This window comes from Toxotes jaculatrix, chromosome 10 (genome assembly GCF_017976425.1).
Source record: "Toxotes jaculatrix isolate fToxJac2 chromosome 10, fToxJac2.pri, whole genome shotgun sequence".
In the NCBI taxonomy this organism is placed as follows: Eukaryota; Metazoa; Chordata; class Actinopteri; family Toxotidae; genus Toxotes; species Toxotes jaculatrix.
This window is the reverse complement of record NC_054403.1, coordinates 17,524,927-17,544,007: the sequence shown is the minus strand read 5'-3', so window position 1 is coordinate 17,544,007 and position 19,081 is coordinate 17,524,927. Positions and strand designations below refer to the sequence as shown.

Below are 19,081 nucleotides of genomic sequence, written 5' to 3'. Positions count from 1 at the left end.
GTTGTTATGGTGACCGACAGTTTAAAGGCTCGGTTCATCCCGATTATAAAAACCCCACATTGTGTTTCTTACCCCCAGTGGTTGGTCTCGCCAAATAGTTTGGATTTTTATACGCCCAGATTTTCAGAGGCAAAATGGGTGAATGGAATTTTGTTTGTTGTGTTTACAGCACTGAAAAAAGTCAACAACAATGTGTCTTTGCAGAAACAATATTTATCCTTGGAATAACAAACTGTGAACACTTTTCACTGGAGCTCTTGCAAAGAAACTGTCTGTGTAAGTGTCCTTTTCACTGCTGTGAGCACCACAAGTCTGGTTCCAAATCTCTGATTCAAATAGGAGTCGTGCACGCTGATGTCCACCTCCCATGCTGGAAAAACACCTGAGCCAATCAGAACACAGTATACAGAATTAAGATTTTGGGGCAGGCATGGGGGGGCTTGGTTGTTCCAGATTTACAAAAGCTTATTAAAAATCCCTCTGGAATTTGTAACTACACTAATAAGTTAAAACCCAGCTTTGGAACAGAGGCCCTCTCTACAGTATGTTGTGTGGTTCGCTTTAGACAATGAACTCCAAAGGTCTGAGACCACTCGTCAAGATACTTCAGTTTTGAATGTAATACTATTTTTTTCCCATTACAAACGATAATATCATCTTAACAATTTGTGTGAAATGCTGAATCTCTGAAAAAAAAAGTACACAAATTTCCTAGTACAGGGGTGTCCAAACTGTTCCACAAAGGGCTGGTGTGGCTGCAGGTTTTTGTTCCAACCAATGAAGAGCACACAGTGTGACCAATCAACTGTCTGAAGACTGAGATCAGTTGATTAAATGAGTCAAGTCTGGTGTGCTGCTGCTTGGTTGGAACAAAAACCTGCAGCCACACCAGCCCTTTGTGGAACAGTTTGGACACCCCTGTCCTAGTATTTGGTTTGTCCCCCTTTTGCTTTAAACCTGATGATCCCAGCATGATCTGACAATGATCCAAAGAGCCTCTTGTGACGTTATAGAGATCTTGGTATTCTCAGTCTTCAATTGTGCCAATAGACTTTCAGTGGGGCTGAGGCCAGGTTACTGTGTAGGAAAGTCTGGACTCCTTGGTCTTCAAGTAGTTCTTGCAAAGCTTTGAGGTGCTTCTGGAGTCATTATCCTGCTGCAGTATGAATCCTTCTCCACAGAGATGCAAAGCAGAGGGTGTAGCATGTGCTTCTTCTTGGTCAGGGTGTAGTTATTCGGTGAGGGTGTCTCCAGAGAACTCAGTCAGAGAAGGCAAAACAGTCCCAGACTTGAATATTCCCACCTCCATGTTTCACTGTGGGTTTGATACACTGTGGTAACATTCTCTGCTGTAAATCTCAAACTTGGCTTTATCAGTAAATAGGACTTTTTCCCCCAGTCATTCTCTGTGAAATGCAGGTGTTTCTTATCCCATCCCAGCACATCTGACCTTGTTTCTTGTCCTGAGACGTGGTTTAGAAGCTGCTCCTTGTCTTCAGAGACCTTAAATGCACAGCCTTCTTTTGACTGAACTTTTGCTGATTGGAGTCTTGCGTTCTTTATTTAGCAAATTCTTCTTTCCGATGAAATTTCACAGTGTTACTTAGTGAGCAATTATCTGCTGGAAACCCGAGGCACAGCCAGGTGAACACTGGCTGCAAATCACTCAAAGAGTCTCTGATGAGTAGATGACATCCACCTGAGAGTCATCTGAACACATGCTTCAGTGGAAGGGATACAACTTAATGAAATCTTTTAAAGGAGTTGGGTTGGTTAATACACCACATTTGCTTAAATTTTTTAACTGACCAAATTTTTCTTCTTCATTGTATATGACATATCTTCATGAAACTTTCTGATTATTTCCAAGTTTATGTGAAAATATTAGAGATTTTCAACATGGTCTCAGACTTCTGGACCCCACTCCAGAAGTGGGTAGGACAGTAGTTTATCGAAAAACAACTCAATATTGTCGTTTATTCAGTATTTATTTTTAGCAGTTTTTAAAGAACACCATTTCCCATAAGCCCAAGATGTTTGCAAGCTAAACAGAGGCGTCAGAGATTACAACTAAGAAATGGAAAAACTAGCACTGCAGAGGTCTGTCTGGATGTGACGTCTGTGTCAGCTGAAATGATGACAGGATGAACAGAAAATGGCTAAAATGATCACAGTAACAGACTGAATAATGAGCTGAACACATAACTGCCATTCTGCCTGATTATCAGGCCACCAAAAACTAAACCCCATTTACCTCTACTGAATACGTGTGGAGGCATCAACCTCAGAGACAAATCAAAACTACCTATATGACTGGACAGCATCAGAGGTTAATGTTTTTCTTGTTTTTTTTTTGTCTCTATCTTTGGACCTATCCTTGGTGGTAAATTCAGTGTTTGAGGTGTCCAGTTACATAAGGTTATTAACCAACATTTGCCAGGAATTCAGAAACAAGTGTTTCCTGTGGCAGAGCAGTAAGATGAGTGAATGCATGAAACCCACTGGCTCAGGTAATACATCTATGACCAGATGTTGTTGTGACAAGCTCAAACTGGACTACATCCTATTCCACTAAAACTTTACTGTCCATCGGGTTTTCAAAACGCCTCAAAATATGAAATATCTGCATCTCACAACTTTCAGCAGGGTCACAGACAGAACATCTGCCTCCAGATGTTTTTCACACACATACACAATCACAATTAAATTCAGGAAGTATTTTCTGTGCTATCACGCATGACCTCACCAGCTACATACACACACACAGCACACCCAGTTGCTCTCTGTCTCTCACTCACACACTCTCTCTCTCTCTCTCTCTCTCACACACGTACACACACACACACACACACACACACAAACCACTGGCATACCAGAGAGCCTATATTTAAAATGAGCCCTGGGGATGTTTTTTATTTTCAGCATTTAGACATTCTATCAAAAGTGGTCAATGTGGACACTTGGGTGTAGAGAGAGAGAGAGAGAGAGAGAGAGAGAGAGAGACTCGCGTGTGCGTGTGTGTTTGTGCGTGAGTGAATCAGTGAGACTGATGATAAACACAGGTATGACAGAATATAATCATAGCATAGGAACAGCAATGAGTCAACAGCTTTTTACAATAAGATAATGAATGCACATTCAGAAAATGAGCATGACAGTGTGATTACGGAATTTCTGAGCCAGACCCAAATAGTTACAAATTTGCTAAGACTGCAAAATACCACCTTCCGAACTTGTAGCCGTTCCAAATACAGCCCTATCATCCCACGTCTCATTTTCAAAGCCTCTCTTTTCTCCCTCTCTCCTCCCACCACAAATCCCAGAACCTCGAGCAACAGAGAGAGAGAGTGAGAGAGACAGAGGAGATGAGGGGAGCATTTAAATCTAGCGTTCCGTGAGTGGTCGGGTCGGTGTCTGGAAATCTTTCACATCCTGTTTACGCCGGGCAGATTTCAGCCCGGGACCGCAGAGAGCTGGCAGGGCCTCTGCCTGGACACAGCTCCTCTCTCTCTTTTCTATCTGCTCCCTGCCTCCCTCGCCTCAAGATCTCCGTCTGCAAACCTTTCCACGCCGCCTCCTTCCTATCAACACCTTCAAACCTAAAGCAAACAAGCACACATCAAGCTGCCCACGGCTGCAGGAACTCGACGGAGGGGTAATTAAAATCCTGATAAAAAAGAATCTTTTTTTATGCAGCAGACAGACCAAATGTGGCCAAATCACACAACACCCCCTTTTTAATTTCCAAGTACAGGTTTAATTCAGCTTTGTTGTCATATTTACAGTGTCCTATATCAGATGGAAAGTTCCAGAGAGAGAGGGAATATGATCTGAAAAGTTTTCATGCCTCTTAAAGAATGGGAGCAAAATCCTGATATTTGAGTCAGGTAGCGTAAAAAAATAACATCTCAAAAATCTGCTAAAGAAGATCAAACAGCGAAGATTAATGCGCAAAGGATCCATCTGTCCTCTCGTCTTTATTTCCCCCTGAGCGAAGCAGTTTGTAGGTTTAGTCCTGTAATGGTTCTCCTCCTCTCTGTCCTCCCCCCCTCACCTCTTCCTCTGAACTCGCTTCTCTCAGCGGCACTTGCAGGATTTGACGACCATGTTGGAGAGCTGCTCAACACGTGGTGTGCGGCCTATGAAGTACATGATGGTAAGGGGCTCCAGGTCCTGAGGAACGCAGCAGGGTGAGGCAGAGGCCTCAGGGTTCAGCTTGTTGTACAGGGGCAGGATCTGACCAGTGAAAAGACATAAAGGAAAGTTAAAGGCCCTGAAAACATATTTTGAGTTTCTCACTGTGAATAATGAACACACAGTTTTCTGCCAAGGTTAGAACTGTTTCACATGACAGACTCTCTGTATTTTGTTGTTGTGCTAAGCCAAGCTAACCAGCTGCTGACAGATCAGCTTCATATTTACTGTACAGATGTGAGAGTGATTGATCTTGTTCTCTGTCTCTTGGTAAATAAGCCTGTTTCCTAAAATATATTTGATTAAACCACACTGACACAGTCCTGACTTCAACTCTTCATAAATAATAATATATAAATATAATAAAGAATGTTTCTTCCAAACTTTGACTTTGATTGATGCGTATTTCATCATAAATATTTAATGTTGTATAGAAATACCAGGAACTTTTCAGGGGCTTTTAGATGAAGGCTCAGTTGGTACATTTATCACTGTTGAACCATTAGCCCTCTGTGTTTCCCTATTTCTCTTTCATATATTTTAACGTGTGCAACAAAAACTCAATCAAATCAAGCAAAAACGCAGCAGCTGGATTTTTGACAGCAGGTTTGGAGTTCACACCAAACCACAGCTTTTTACTACAGAGACAGAGGAGTTACTTAGGCTTTTCTGACATTTCTGAAGTTGTTTTTGTTTGGATGTTAGCAGCTGTTTTTAACTAATCAGTCACAGATGATTTCTGTTTATATAATTTGGCTGTCTCACATTGAGAGGTCTGTTACTGTTTCCATTCAAATTATTTAGCAAAAAGAAAGGTCATGAATCTCAAGATTGGAGCAAAATTATAATTTGGAAAAAAAGAGCACATTTGTCTTTGTCTTGATCTTACTAGAAAGGTTAGTCTAATTTATTCGTCTGAGTGGTTAACACAGATATTTTTGTGGTGGCGTGTTCCACAGAAGCCAGCCAGACATGACATTAACTGCTGTTTTTTGACAAAACCAAACCTATGAAGGTATTTATGTCTGAACCCAATCATACATTACAGGGCTGGATATTGTCTCAAAGTTTAAAACTGTTTTGCAGATATGTTCTGGCACTAAAACTTTAGTTTATACACAAACTATTTCTTGACAACAAACAACATGTAACATGTTAATTAGTCAATTTTAGAGCAGACTGTGGGTGATTAAAAAAAAAAAAAAAAAACAAAACAGAGTGAGGCTTGCTGTTTCCACCCTGCCCCCAGTCTTTTTGCTAAGCAAAGCTAATCGTCTCCTGGCACTGTTTGCCGGTGGTATCAATCTTATAATCTAACTCTGGGCAAGAAACCAAACAGGTGTTTTTTCAAAAGGTCAAACTATTCCTTTGAAAATCTTTTTTTTTTTTTCAATTTAACAAAACAGGACAAAGTGTTAAATGTTGTCTAAACACAATAAGTCATGAAAACTTTGCCTTAATAAAATAAGTCTGTAAGTGGCAAAAGTTTGTTTTACATCAGGATCTACAACATTTACAAATCAGGCCAGGCATTAATTGCCACATGCTGGGTATCACAGACACATTTCAGTCTCTACCAAGTAAGTGTTTTCATTTGATTTCCAGCTCTAATCATACATAAATACCCCACTCACCATGTTGTAGTGGTTGTTGGCACTCCAGAGGTAAGGACAGTTCCCCGCACAGAAGTTAGCTTTGTAACCTTTGGGTTCATGGATCCACTTCCAGTTGAGGTCCCGCCTGAAATCGATATAGAGCGAGCGCAAGCAGCAGCCCTGGTCTGAGCCACTGAGACACACAGAGAGAGAGACACACCATTCACATTTCAACTCCCATCCTGCTCTTCAAGGTCTGGGGCAAGAACCCAAAGCTGGGTCATGGGAAAATGGCCACAGGTCACCATTGAAGAACCATCCATCACAAGGTAATGACCATACAAGGCTGCCAGAGTTTACCCCTGCAGCGTGAAGTAGTCTAAATAAAACACTGCATGCCCATTGGCCTGCAGTCTAAACACAGGGTCAATATTGTTAGTTTTTCCCTGTTTGCCACACAATAGCCTGCAAAGTGAGTTTTGGGTCTGGAGAAAATAAAACACTGAAATCCACTGCCCACCACAACTAGATTTTGGAATTAGAAAACTACAAATCCTGGGACAGTGTCAGTGCTGTCAGTCAGTCACATGTAAACACACATATGTGGCTGGATGGCGGCCTACCGGGAGCATGTCGAGGAGTCTGTCGCGGCTGCCCTCTTCTTGCGGTTCTTTTTGGCTGGGTTGTCGACTCTGTCACTGGGCAGCAGGGTGAGGATGAGGTGTGGAGTCTTGGTGCTGAAATCCGCCTGGCCTTTAACCTGACCGGGCTTTCTTATCTGACGAAGCTGCTCGTCATCCACACCTATGGAGACACAGTGTACAGTGATGGAAAGTTACTAAGCACATTTACTCAAGTACTGTACATGAGTAGAGCTTTGAGGTACTTTACTTCAGTATTTCTATGTTGTGTTACTTTATAGGTCTACCTCATTACATCACAGAGGGAAATGTATTTTTTACTACTCCCCTACAATAATACAAATATTATGTCTGTACTTTAGTCTAATATAATCTTTGCTTTTGTTATTGTGGTTTTCCCTGTTCAGGACTGTGAATGCCGTTCATGAAATAATCTGAGAAGGGAACATCAATCATTAGTGGAACTGATATGTGTAACCTGTGGCAACATTGCTCTATTTTAAACCCAGTTGGGTTGAGAATCACTTTGAGTTCTTTCTTGTAGCCTGCATAATTTGAATGCCAGAAAAATGTGGCAGTTCATGTACACCGATAACAACAAATTCACAGACTATGTTCCTGAATTTCCTCTAAACGTGGTTTTTACACTTTACAGTATTTTTCTGAGGAGGCAGTACAAATACTTTCTACACTTCTTGAACACACATTACAGTAAATAGATTGAAATAAATCCAAGGTCAGGAATGATGGCCTGACTGTTTGTATCTGATTTCATGTTTTTTTTCTGAGTCTTTCTGAGCTACAGGACCACAAGAGCTCAAAACAAGCCCTTGCTTGTCTCACAGCAGTATCAAAAGTTGATTTTTTTTCCAAGAAGGGAAAAAAACTGACTTGGCTCAGCTGAGTGTAAATCCTGAGGAAAGTGCCATAATTTGAGGCCTAAATGAAGCAACACAGACAGTCTGGTATTCAGTAGTATCACAGTGTGTGAAAGAACAGTTTCTCAATTATTCCTGTGTGATAGTCTGCAAGCAATTCATTAATCATTTTGGAGGCGCCTCGCAGAAGAGTCTCCTCTTTGTCTTCACATTTTGTGACCTGCGGGTTTATTTCCGTGCCCACAAATCTTTCACAAGTGCTTTTAATGCTCTTACAAGGCCATTTACAACCAACCTGTTGTATCCATGTCAGTGGATACTGAGTTGAAACCTTTTAACCGTAATTTAACTTCACTTGTATAGTTCATCAAATCTCTGGCACATCACCTGTTATGTTTGTTAATTTATCGGTTTATGTGCTGAATGACTAATTTTCCACGCACAACCAACATCGTAAGTTCAATCAGGCAGAATCACAAATCTCAGTCTTTCCCTGAGCGTCTCTGTCTATGACGTGATAGCTTTTTTTGAGCAGGAAGTTTAACTCACTTTCTTGGGGCTAGAGGTGTGAAAATCTTCCCTCAAGCCGAAATATAAGTACAGTTTAAGATTTTGTATCTCAGGGCGTTAATCTGAGCCTTAGAAAGATGCTCTTATCATTCACTGTACATGGACATGCACAGTAAAAGTACCAAGGCTTTGGTTAGCATGACGCAGAGTGAAAAAAAAAACTGCAACTAACCCGCAAACAGGGCCTCCAGTTCCTCACTCTTATTGGGAACAATGTTGTTGGTGGATGGGACGAAAGTGCAGCAGGGACAGTGGACACCCAACTTCAGGCCAAGATTATTCTCTGAAGCAGGAAGAAGGAAAAGGGACACACATGAAGATGAATCAAACAAACATGGTTGTATGGCTCATTATGGGGAAATGGGAGTCTGGTGCCGAAGCTGACCTGGATCTGACAGCCAGTCTTTAATGGTCTCTGTGACATCCACAGAGATCCAGGATCCTTTTGCCCTCGGCTGAACCGTGCGGGAATCAATATAACGCTGAGTGGAGGTGCTGTCTTCATCTGGCTTCAGCAGCTGACACAGAAAAAACAAAGCACACACACAGAAAAACCAGACAGTGATGGAGCTGAGGTACAGAAGTTCTTCTGCTCTTCCTGATGGTAAATATGATCATTTCCACAGTGGTTAAAGTGCCAGTGAGTTAATCTGCCTTAGTTATAAGATGTGAATGGCAAAGAGCATAACACTGTGTCATTGTAAAAACCAATAACAACCTGCCGAACTTTAATCAGGCTTGTAAATTATGTTAATTCACTTTCCTGGGGCTAAAATTTTAATTTTGTGAGAGGTTTGAAATTTGTGCCTCAAGCCAACATATAAATTCATCTTAACCGGTGAAGATTTAGTGTCATAATAGTCTTGTTGGCCTGATGCCCAAAATGCTGAGAGGAGAAATCCACACAACAGACAAATTTAAACGGTATTCCTGATCACAGTCAAAGTATATGAATATTATTTAACTGAAATTAAAGAAAGAAGCATTTAGTGTCTGATTCATAACTAAGGCGTTGAATCTTAAAAAGGCACAGCAGTCTCTAACTAACATTGATGATGTCCTTGTCTTTTGGTGTCACACTGCTCTTTACCTGAAAGATCTCCACTCTCTGCTCTGAGGCCCGGGCCTGCGGGTTGGGAGCTCTGAAGATCCTGAACTCAGCCATGACCAGGGTGCTGTTGGTCAGGTCGACTCCACTGACGTCAAAGTGGACGACTCTGTAGTGGGGGCTGGGTGCCACTGGCTGCACAGCATCTGGATGGAGAGAAAAAAACAAAAAACACAAAGCATATAAGGATGACTAATGCTTCAACAACATCTCATGCCTTCTTAGACAATGTTGTATTTATACCATTGGTTAAAACAGTGCTGTGGGACTGATGCATTGTCTCGGACATAATTACTGCTGATGAGTGTCTCGAAACTAAATGATAGGTTTGGGTATAGTGAGTAAATGTGTCTGGTTGTATGTTTAATATATGGGTAATTGTTGCATTCGTGGGTTTTTAACTGTATGAGACATCACCTACCATACAGACAGATGTGTTTCCTGCACCATTATTCTTAAAATCTCTCAAATGCAGCCCATCACCACCGAGCTTTAGCACCATAAAGCTGCTCTGAAGGGATCAGAGAATTGTCCTACCTACAGTGGCTGCTGAAGGAGGGAGGAGGGTAGCTCTCCATCCGTCCCCCATTTTCCCAAACACCACTGATTCTGTTTTACGGGCAGTAGCACTGCAGCTCCCTGCAATATCTCTTGGTTTAAACCGGACATGACAGGCAGTATTTCTGTTGATGTATTGTCTGTGCAAACGTCGTAATTAAGTTTAATTCTAAAGTACAAGCACTTTATTTTTGAATTTCCATTTTGTGAAACCTTAGTCCATTCCAGAGGGAAATATCTTACGGTACTTTTCACTCTATTTACTGGATCTGACAGCTTCAGATATGAGTTATTCTGCAGATAAAACGTTTCACAATTTAGCATTCATAAGCAGTCCATAAACATTTAATAAACTGTGTAATGTAGTTGTACGCTGATATAAATGCTTATTTATGAATTTGTCAACTATGACGCCTCCTGTAGACACTCATAACTGTAGAACAAACAAATCATAATGTAGAAAAATATTGTAATCATGCAATATGTCTACATAGAAGTTATGATTGTTGACAAATACTGCACATTAATAAACACTTAAAAACGTCCATATTGCTGCCTATGACTACATTATCTGTAATAATCCATTTATTAAATGTTTATACACTGCTTATAAAAGCTAATTAAGGGGACTTGAAGTGATGCCAAAGGCTTTAACCATGTAAAATATAGTCCAGTACGACAGATTGAACTTAAAGATATTAAATTAGTGCTTATGCATCAGTACATCAGCAAATGAACCAGGTTTAATTTTTAACAAATAGGTTTTGCTCCTAATGTTTCTGTACAATTACTTCAGTGAGATTTTGAATACAGATCTTTTACTTGACTAAAATAGCGCTAGATAACAGTGAACAATCATAAATCTATAAATACAGACTCCTAATAAATGTCAGCAGTTCCCAACCTGGGCCTTGGGACACCAATGCAGTAATATACTGACTCAAAAAGTTAGGAACCATTATGTTATGGAACCTGGATCATTTTTAGTGGGTTCATTTTGGGCCCTCTTAGGCCCCCGGACCACACATTGAGAACCACTGTCATACCTCACACATGGACTCACTTGTGTCGGTGCGGGGGGGCAGCATGTCAATCCTCTGCACCTCTTTGGCGTAATAGTCCTCCTCGCTGCTCTCGCGCTCGCACGCGGACTCGGCCAGACGCGCGCGCTCTTTGAGCAGCTCCCGCGTGCTGTTGTACAGCAGAATGACCTCCGGGGGCACCGGGCCAGGCGGCGGAGCGTCGTCATCGTCCGGCGGGCTGCGGATGCGGAGCTTGCTGAGGATCTGTCCACGGACCGCCTCGATGCGCCGGGATTTCTGTGCGTCCAGGTTGATGGACTGGCACGTGTTGAGCCCCTCCACTAGCAACACACCGGAGAACCGGATCAGCAGCAGCAGCGCGAGGCGGGGGAGCCACATTGTCCGGCGAGGAGACGTAGGGAAGGAGGGAAATCCAGCTGAAACAACGAAGGTCACTGTGGTGGACTGTGACTAACGGCTGAGTCTCAAAGCCAAGCACGAAGAAATATGAGCGTGAAGTGATTTAAGAATTAAACCTGAGGGTTAAACCAATGCCTCCAAAACCCCAAGAATCCAATATCCAGCTCTAACAGAGTATTTTGGTCAAAACCACTTCATGTGGAAAAGGAAAACCACATCTGCTGACTTCACATTTATTCTGCTATGGTAATTTTATAACATTGTTCATACGTGCGCCTGTACCACACACATAAAGACGCATTGTCATTTATTCCTTAGAGTCTACGTTTAAGTTAATAAATCTAAAAGAAACTATATTCATGAAATCAGTACTGAAGAGAACTGCCTTTAAATGCCAAATGATATGATACAACAACCAAACTCCACTGTAAAAACCTCCAATTTAGTGATCGGAAATTTGGCTGACGCTTCAGTTCCAGTCTGGTGCGCTCCAAAACTCCGGTGTTGTTCCGCGCCGGTGCGCGCGCGCTTTCAGCAAGTAAAGGTGAAGATATTAAACTACAGTCTGTTAGTTACGTTTGTTTTTTATCCGTCTCCGTCGTCCATCCTCGGATAATTCAACAGCTTTCAGGAGAAAAAAGTCATCACAGGAGCTCAGCCCATGTCGCAAATCCTCCAAACCAAAACCTGGGCTGCTCACTTCATCTGAAGCAGCAGGGTTCCTGTGCTTTTACCACCGAAAGACCCATCTGTGGCGCAAAAAACTGGCCCATACCCGCTTCGAGAAAACCTAGTTACAGCCTTATAAAAAAAAAACCCAGTGAGATCCTCCCATTCCCTGTTATAGGTAAACAGAGGCAGCCTGCACCAAAACGTAGGAAAAACGGTTGATTTATGTTGGAAAAACCATGGTGGGCCTGTTAATCCCCCTCACATAAACATCAAAACACAGAAGACGTCAGACGACATAAAAAGACATGACGCAGAAAAATATATGAAAGAAGTCCTTGTGCTGTGAATTTCAGAAAAAAAACAGTAAACTTTACAGTAAATTACAGATCCCCAGGTTAAATAAGCTCCAGCCTGATGCCTGCTGGGGTGAAAGCTCTGCTGAAAACACGGAGACCTGCTGCATGATGTGACTCCATTATTCTGCAGATCCTCTGTGAGAAATGCACAGAGACTCAGACAGAAGGAGTCTGGGAGGGAGGGACTGGATGTAGAGAGAGGTGGTGGTGGTGGTGGTGGAGGTGGGGCGGGTTGCCACCAAAGTGAAGGGAGTGTGTGATTATGTAGGCAAGAGCCATCTTCCCCTCACTAGAGGAGGCACACACAGAGATACACACACATTTTGCAATTTCTGCTCGCCACAAAAATGCCTGCACCACCCTCTCGCCACAGGTAAACATCTCCTGAGGGCATATCAGGCATAAAGGATTAGTTCTGCATTTTTAGAAATATGCTTATTCTCTTTATTACAGAGGATTAGATGAGAAGATTGATAAACGCTCCACCTCTCATGTCTGCATGGTGAGATCAGAGCCTTATTTTGTATAAGCAGTTGCTGCTATTAATCACAATTTTGTCGCATTTCTAGACTCAAACCAGAGGACTTCACTGGATTAATGCCTAACTAGTGGATGCCCCCATGAAACAAAAAATAAATAAATAAACAAAAATAAAAAATTGAAAATATAAATTTCCCCCTTTTGGTTTCTTTTTACAGGACATGTGATTTTACAGAGCAGATATGAAGCAGAAAAAAGACATGCAATTTAATTTGAGTTGGGTTAAAGACAGGGCAAATTCCTAACATGTTGCATATTTTTGTTCCACTTCCAGACACAGCAGAGTCGCACTTTCTGTTCAGCCCGTGTCAGAAAATGTGAGCTTCATTCTGCTGTGCTTCTGTTCACCCCTGATAAATATCTTTGGTGTTATTCAGTCTTTAAACAAGGTGAGAGAAACACCATGTTCTTGATAATTACTGGATGCAACAGAGGTCAACAGAAGCACAGCAGAATGAAGCAGAATAGCAACAACTACTTGTACAATTGAGCTCATTATATTAGTAGGCTGTTGTATCCGGTTTCTCTTGGTATCAAACTGGTGTTACTACAAGGTTAGCACTAAGGACAGGGCTAACCACCTTGGAATAATGCATGAACACCAAATTGGAATAACAGGTGTTATTCCCACTCTTCCCATTCTGCCAACATTGCGTGAACGCAGCATCAAACTGTCAACGCACAATATTTTTAACTGTCACACAATTGCCTGTGTGTTCACAACAAACGGTCTTGAGTTGCCACATGACGTGAACACTCAAAAGTCGTGAACATGAGAATCCTTCCCAGCTCTACCAACCATGCCAACAGCGCCCCCTGTACTCTGACTTCGAGGTGTTCGCAGACAACAGTGCAACACCGGACAATTGTTTTTGGCTTGGACCTGCTGGAAGTTACTGAAATTGACTGGTACATAACTGCCTGGTTTTTATACAGTGGGTGGATTGTGTTACCTAAGCCTGGCTAACTTTTTTTCCGTCGATTTGTTAAGTGAATCTTTGCTTGCTGTCGCTTGTAGCTTCAGACTTCTGCACAGACGAGATTATTTCCCAACATGTCAAACTAAATCTTCAAGCGCCAAAATGTCAGAATGGAAGAGGGAGAAATTAGATGTATAAGTCGATTCCAGTGATTTCAAAATGCAGCTTTAGTCGGGATCTCAGTGCGATTTCCAGCTTAGACTCATTCACTGCTGAGGGTTAAAGGCTTATCCTAATTTTATTAAATCACTCCACAGAGAGCCCATCCCTTTTTATCTTTATCTTTTCAAGCTTTCAATCCAGCTCCTTTCTTTCCTCTCTGTTCCTCTTCGGTCTCATTGTTAATTACAGTTCAGAACTTGGAGAGGACTGTTAATCTGTCAGGGGTGGCTTTTATTGCTGCTCTGCTGCCATCCCATTATACCGTTATTATAGTTGCGGGTGCAGGCCTGTAATTGCTGTAAGTAGAAGGGAAAGGTAGGAGAGACTCAGGCTGCCTCGAGGCTTCTGGTCAGGGCAAACCCCCCCCTTCATCGTCTGTCCTGGCAAGGTTTCTAAAAATGATAACACCGCCTGCGAACAAACACGCTCCTGTCCCAACTTGACTGCTGCTGCTGCTGCTGCACCATCTCAGACAACCAGAAATGACTGGAAAGACACAATTTCTCTTTGTGGACATAAACTCTTTCTTTCAACTATGTTCTTAAAAAGATCAGACACACTGTGGGGCATCTCAGATCACAGGAGTCTGCCCAGGTGGAGTGTTGTTTGTGTGTACGTATGCGTGTGTGTGTGCTGTAATGTGTGGCTTAAAAGAAAGAAAGAAAAAAAAAAAAGACTTCCTCAAAAACAACTTCTAGCCTGCCTGCTTTTTCTGCCTCTTTTCCTCAAAGCCAAATATAGACAAGCCACTGCCACGTCATCTGGCCCTCAGCACTTTCTTAAACCCTGAGAGAGGGCGAGATGGGGTTCAGAGCCTCAGCACACACAAGTGGGGCTATATTTTAGCATGCCTCTAATATAATTGAATCCATATTTTCCAAAGAAACCTAAAACAATTTTGGCTGTCATGGAAATCAGGACAGTTTTATTGAAAAAAAAAAAGAGGGGAAAAAAAAGAAAGAGCCAGAACAGTTACAAAAATAAATACAGATAAAACCACTGGGGGTTACGCTCGGGGAACATTTCCATCCGTTCCACTTCAGATCACTTCCCTCCATCGCCAGCATCAGCCGCTTAAAATGTCGTAACTACAATCAACTGAACAGTGTGGCCTATTTTCTCATGGCACCGACTCAAACCAGAGTCCAGCCTCTCTCTCCTCTCTGAATACCCACAATCCCATCTGAGTGACAGTTTGGGGTCAGGCTGCGTAACGAGAACCGTCAAGCTGGTGTTTACACCTCATCTTCGTTCAGCAGCATGTTGGGGATTCCTTTGGAGATTGGGAATTCTCGTCCTGACTCGGGACACTGCAGACAGCCCTCTATCACCTCCACCTGCAACACACACACAGCCAAAAACAGACACAAGGTGTGAGACCACCACTAGGTGTCATCAGAGAGCAAAAAACACTATAGGGCAAAAACTCTATACACCCCTGTTGCCATAAGGCTACTTTTTTTGCAGTAATTATCTTGAATTTGGTGCAGTCTCTGCCTCATTGTTCCTCATTCATCCCGACGTTCCCAACAACAATTGGCTCATTTTTAATTAAAAGGACCAGTGCGTAAGATTTAGTGGCACCTAGCGGTGAGGTTGCAGATCGCAACCAACTGAATATCCCTCCTCTCACCCCTCCCTTTCCAAGCGTGTAGGAGAACCTACGGCAGCCTTCAGGTAATATTAAAAAATGCAAAAGGCCCTCTCTAGATCCAGTGTTTGGTTTGTTCGGCCTGGGCCACTGTAGAAACATGGCAGGCAGGAAGAGATGAAGGGCTCATTCTAACACAATTCTTAGTTTCAGGCAATTTCTGCCTACTAGAGGCAGAAATCGCTAGACTAGAGCCACCTAAATCCTACACACTGCTCCTCTAAAATAAGTCATCAGTATCCAAGGCAACCATGGACTGATTTCATCAGCATCTTTTGGCATTCAACTGAAATCTGCGTGAGTCCCTACCTGAACCTTGCTAAGAGGTTTATCTGTATTCATATTTTTCATCTAGTATGCAACCACAAAGATTATATAAAGTTAAAAGTTCTCTGTGGAGTTTCTGGCCATTGGTAGCACCATAGAGAGGTTCCTTATTTTGTTTATCTCTTGCATGCTCATGCGGGTGACACGATAGACAGTTTTGGAAAACGCTTTACACTGTTATCCAGTGATCCATAGGTGGCGGTAATTTACCAAACAAAATCAACATGACAGTGCCCCTGTCAATAAAGCAGGCTCTGTATAGAGCTCTGTGTGGAGCCCTGACCTCAGCCTCATCCAGCACCTTTGAGATGAACTGAAACGCCAACCATGATGCTCTTGTGACTGGATGGGAACAAACCTCTTCAGTCAAGTTCCTAAATCTAGTGTTAAACCCTCCTGGAAGAGTGGATGCTGTCACAGCAGCAGATTAATGCCCTCGGATTTGGAATGAGGTGTTAAATAACATGTTTAATATTCAGGAGTCATTGAACATAATGATTAAAATAATGTCTAAAACTATAGTATTTAAGTCCGTGTATTCTATTGCTCTGAAAATGTCCCTTTCCTCCACTGAAAGGACATGGAGCTGTAATGAAAAACAAGACACTGAGCAGGAGACGACCACATGAAAGCTTTGTTGCTAATTGCTGTTGCCAGTAATAGAAACAGGATGTAAAGTACATACTGTACTTTTGTGTGCAATTGTAAGAGAGCAAATGTCATACTTTTAAAAAAAAAAGTGTTCTACACAAAGATATCCCATAATTATTATAATCATTCACTGTGCTAAATGAAACAAGAATAAGAAACCCTGCTGGGGTGCACATGGCAAACAGTGTCAAGAATGGAAAGGCGGTCTTTGTGTTGGTTTGACTAAAAATTAAAAAACAAAGAGCTAAAACATCTTATGAAATTAAATTAAAATAAATGTCCCAGAACCAGATCTTTGTAAAGAATTGGAGCTGCAAATTAAAAATGCATCTACACTGATAATGGTTTTAGTCATTTTTAAGCTAAAATGCCAAACTGTCTCTAGTTCCAGCTTCTCCAATATGAAGACTTTACTCTGTTTTAAATCACTTTAAACTGAATATATTTGGCTTTTATTGTTGGTCAAACAAAATAAGACATTTGATGAGTCACCAAATCTACAGGTGTTTTACACCATTTTTTTCACCATTTTCAGACATTTTAAAGATCAGTTACTCGAAAAAACATTCACATGCCAGAAATATAACTACAAGTACCACTGAAGACAAAACACCCACCAGCACTGACAGGACTGACTCAGCTTTTACCTCTAATAGCACTCTGTGCACTTTCTTCAGGAAGTCTTCGTTGTTCTCGTAGTCTGGCACCAGCTCACCTGGCAGGTCTTGCCGATGACCCAGCTACAGAGAGAAAACACACAGAAGCAAGAATTCAAACAGCTGGTTCGGGAGTGGATCTCTGTAATGGGGAAAAAGTTTAACAGTGATCTGATGAGTAATGAATGCTTGTACTGGGCTTTTTCTAAAGTGACTGTCTTAATTGTCTGTATTCTCAAACACTGAAAATGTCCAGCTACTACTGAGCAGGTTGCTTTCATCTTAAGGATTTAACATCGAGCCTGTATGGTTGTGAGAACACATCTTGTAAATATTTCTTTTATGTTCAAACACTTCCCTTAGCAAGTACTGTCTGCACAACGGAAAGGTTTATAAGGTTCAAAGAAGCGCATCATATCACACTGCTCAACAGTCTCTGGTGCAGTGAGACTCACCTCCTCTGCAGCCTGGACCAGAGCGCTCCACTCCAGTTTGGGAATCATCCGGCTGACAAACTGAGGGTTGAACTCTACCTCATTTACCTTCACCTCAGTTGCCTGCAAAAAAACAAAAACATACCATTACATTCAGATTCCTAAAACAGCAGCTAGTCCTCTTCTGACATTTGTGGATCATGGGGCCTGGAGATAATTGAAATAGAACATAGTGATATATGGGTGAGTCCAAATCTGATATTTTGTGACTTTAAATTTGAAATCGATTAAAAGAGGAGTCATCAGAGATCTATGTTGGAGGTGGTGTTTTTATGAAAAAAAAATGTCCTGGCTTTGTCCTTTGCTGCTAAAGAGACAACTAAACAGATAATGAGAGATATTTGGAGCAAAGGTCGATTAATCTTTTGTGACATACATTACATGTATTACTGTTTTAGAAGCAAAAATGGATTTTAAAAAAGGTTGATAAATTTAATTTAAATCTTGTAAATGTGAGACTATTAAAAGTTCAGACTGCTTTTTTATTGTTAAGCTAAATGTGACAGAAATTGGTTGTTTGAGCTCTACAAACTTTACAAAGTGGGCATCTTTAATGTTGCTTATAATGGCCAGTTTCTGCTGACACTGTCCTACAGGTATTCATTTGATTGTCTGTTTTGGCATTAAGTTCATAGTTAGCGATGGTGTTTTGCTGGATTGTTCCTAACACTCTGCTCCCCTCACGTTTGCACATACTGAGGACAAACAGAGAAACACTGTGACCTCAGTAATAAACGTATAACTGAATTTACACATTTGCGACAATGTCAACAAAAACGGAGCATCATAAACTTCACAGCCTTATGGGAGAACCGTGGGACTGAATTGTGAGACTGAACGGGTGTAAGTAATACAGCGTTTGTCAGATCAGGTGTCAGTTTAATTGTTGTCAATTATCGATCTTACATTCACTTACACACTCTTTGTTTTTTACGGCCTGAACGACACAGAACACGCAGCATTAAGACTAAGATGTTACGTTAAAGTCAGCAGTGCTAGCAGTGATGTAGCCAGGTGTGTCCAGTTTACCTTGATGAGCAACGGGTAACCTTTCATGACTCCCTTCACGTGAGACGTCAACATGTTGTGTGTGAGCAGCTTCATATTTACACGCAGACGCTGAAAAATTACAGGTAACAGAGAATCACAGTTTTTCTGTATCTACGCGTAAATCACGCTTTAGCTGTGGCGTTTACATGTGGACCGGAAGTGTCGATGTTGCGTCGCTAAAACGTTCCGGCGAAGCTTTGGCGTCACCACCTTTGGTTCCTCTCTAACAGGTTATAGGCGCCTCTGCTATACTGTGCTATATGTTTAGTTTTTATTGAAAGCGTTCTAGAGATTCAACTATATCATTTTAACGGGTGAAGTTTGTGGTGCTGTTGAATTGCATTTCATTTATTTTGAATGTAAGCTTTGTTTTATACATACGAATATTGTTGTAATGTTTAAGTGGGCTGCTGGGTTTATGTGTCGTTACCAGCGTCAACGTTGTTAAGGCAGACCCTGAAGTACTCATTTATTCAGGGGCCAGATAACAGCTTAATTAAGTTCTGGGCGTTATATATAATGTTTAGTATTTTAACGTTTCCCGATGGATCATATC

At 41.6% G+C, this 19,081-nt stretch overlaps 2 protein-coding genes across 3 annotated transcripts; both read right to left on the bottom strand.

Moving 5' to 3' along the window:
- Window positions 1–1,969: 1,969 nt before the first annotated feature.
- On the bottom strand, window positions 1,970–14,463 carry tgfb5 (transforming growth factor, beta 5). 2 transcript variants are annotated; one of them, XR_005894704.1, is made up of 8 exons: window positions 10,608–14,463; window positions 8,969–9,132; window positions 8,264–8,396; window positions 8,051–8,161; window positions 6,413–6,593; window positions 5,829–5,982; window positions 3,337–4,236; window positions 1,970–3,003 (listed from the first exon to the last, which is right to left on the bottom strand). XR_005894704.1 is itself a non-coding variant. In XM_041048252.1 (7 exons), the coding sequence occupies exons 1-7, from the start codon at window positions 10,963–10,965 to the stop codon at window positions 4,078–4,080; spliced, it is 1,260 nt and encodes a 419-aa protein (XP_040904186.1). In that variant the 5' UTR covers window positions 10,966–14,463; the 3' UTR covers window positions 1,970–4,077. The 2 variants fall into 2 exon arrangements, 1 of the variants encoding a protein (XP_040904186.1); XM_041048252.1 differs by having other exon boundaries at window positions 1,970–4,236.
- A 176-nt stretch (window positions 14,464–14,639) lies between these two features.
- trmt112 (tRNA methyltransferase subunit 11-2) lies at window positions 14,640–18,695 on the bottom strand. The gene is made up of 4 exons (XM_041048253.1): window positions 18,505–18,695; window positions 17,437–17,538; window positions 16,973–17,065; window positions 14,640–15,033 (listed from the first exon to the last, which is right to left on the bottom strand). Exons 1-4 carry the CDS (start codon window positions 18,577–18,579, stop codon window positions 14,932–14,934), a joined length of 372 nt encoding a protein of 123 aa, XP_040904187.1. The 5' UTR covers window positions 18,580–18,695; the 3' UTR covers window positions 14,640–14,931.
- Window positions 18,696–19,081: the final 386 nt, after the last annotated feature.

What these genes read in the sequence shown, in the direction of transcription:
- tgfb5 (XM_041048252.1), bottom strand. Translation starts at nt 10,965, where the DNA reads ATGTGGCTCCCCCGCCTCGCGCTGCTGCTGCTGATCCGGTTCTCCGGT. An exon ending in GACTCCTCGACATGCTCCCG is followed by an intron (nt 5,983 to 6,412) that starts GTAGGCCGCCAT and finishes TGTGTGTCTCAG; the next exon opens with TGGCTCAGACCAGGGCTGCT. An exon ending in CCAACAACCACTACAACATG is followed by an intron (nt 4,237 to 5,828) that starts GTGAGTGGGGTA and finishes TTCACTGGTCAG; the next exon opens with ATCCTGCCCCTGTACAACAA.
- trmt112 (XM_041048253.1), bottom strand. Translation starts at nt 18,579, where the DNA reads ATGAAGCTGCTCACACACAACATGTTGACGTCTCACGTGAAGGGAGTC. An exon ending in GTTACCCGTTGCTCATCAAG is followed by an intron (nt 17,539 to 18,504) that starts GTAAACTGGACA and finishes GTTTTTTTGCAG; the next exon opens with GCAACTGAGGTGAAGGTAAA. An exon ending in TGCACAGAGTGCTATTAGAG is followed by an intron (nt 15,034 to 16,972) that starts GTAAAAGCTGAG and finishes TGTGTGTTGCAG; the next exon opens with GTGGAGGTGATAGAGGGCTG.